Source organism: Atta colombica, unplaced genomic scaffold (assembly GCF_001594045.1).
Source record: "Atta colombica isolate Treedump-2 unplaced genomic scaffold, Acol1.0 scaffold250, whole genome shotgun sequence".
Taxonomy (NCBI): Eukaryota; Metazoa; Arthropoda; class Insecta; order Hymenoptera; family Formicidae; genus Atta; species Atta colombica.
In genome coordinates this window covers 49,853-50,819 of record NW_017259349.1, presented here as the reverse complement: position 1 = coordinate 50,819, position 967 = coordinate 49,853, and the positions used below count along the sequence as shown (strand labels likewise).

At 30.0% G+C, this 967-nt stretch overlaps 1 protein-coding gene across 3 annotated transcripts in view; it reads right to left on the bottom strand.

Annotated features, from left to right (window-relative positions):
- Positions 1 to 191: 191 nt before the first annotated feature.
- LOC108688966 (angiogenic factor with G patch and FHA domains 1) overlaps positions 192 to 967 on the bottom strand; it is a 3,530-nt gene continuing 2,754 nt past the window's right edge. For all 3 annotated transcript variants that reach the window (XM_018195534.1, XM_018195535.1, XM_018195536.1), the window contains 2 exons: positions 754 to 914; positions 192 to 669 (listed from right to left, as the gene is read on the bottom strand). In XM_018195534.1, coding sequence (XP_018051023.1) covers positions 226 to 669; positions 754 to 914 — 605 coding nt within the window. In that variant the 3' untranslated portion in view covers positions 192 to 225. The remainder of the gene's footprint in view (positions 670 to 753; positions 915 to 967) is intronic.

The following is a 967-nucleotide window of genomic DNA, read 5'->3' as shown; positions in this document are numbered from 1 at the left end:
TGTGAATGTTACTTTCACATGATGATTGAACTAAATTTGATAACAAAATATGTGTATCCAACATATAAAGTTATATTATACGCACGAGTGACAGTATATATATATATATATATATATTTTTTTTTTCTATAATTAAATCGTTATTAAGAGTAAGATTCAATTTATTTATTTATATAAAACAGACGCGTGTGCGTTCTTTTTTACGTTTAGCAACAGCTCCAATACTTACGTGTGAATGGAGCTTTGTTGCGTTTTAGCGTGAGGATCCGAAGAACCTACGTGTTGTCGTCTAGCTTGCGCTCTGTCTTGATAACCCGTAGCTAATTGACTACTAGATATATTGTCCTTTTCAATTCCGAATTTATGTTTCAGACGTCGTAATTCTTCCTTATAAAGTTTCGTCTTCGAAGCTTTATTTTCATTGAAATTGATGTTTTGTTGAACAAGACCTGGCTCACAATAACCACACGTTTCATTTCCATTATGAATATGGCATAATAATTTCGTCCCACCAATTTTTATAATTGACCCATGCATTATTTCATGAGGTTCAGATTCTTGCTTAGCTACTGACAATCTTTTGCCATTTATAAATGTACCATTTCTTGAACCAGAATCTATTACTTGATACTGCTTCTTGATTTCATCGTACACAAAACGTGCATGATACTACAAGTACATACAATTATAACACGAATATTGTGATAAAATGTGATAAAATTTTGAACATTTATTTTTTTCATTTTAATATACCTTGCTAATATTTATATCCGGTATCAGCACCGAATGATCTCCTTCTCGCCCTAATGTACCTCCTATACATGTTACGAGGAAAAGGGAGCCTTGTTTTAATTTTATTAAATCTGTTTCCTTAACAATAATTCTCATACATGGTGGATAATTTTTTGCTAAATCTAAAATAAAAATAATTTCTTGATTTGAAATTTATATATATATATATATATAT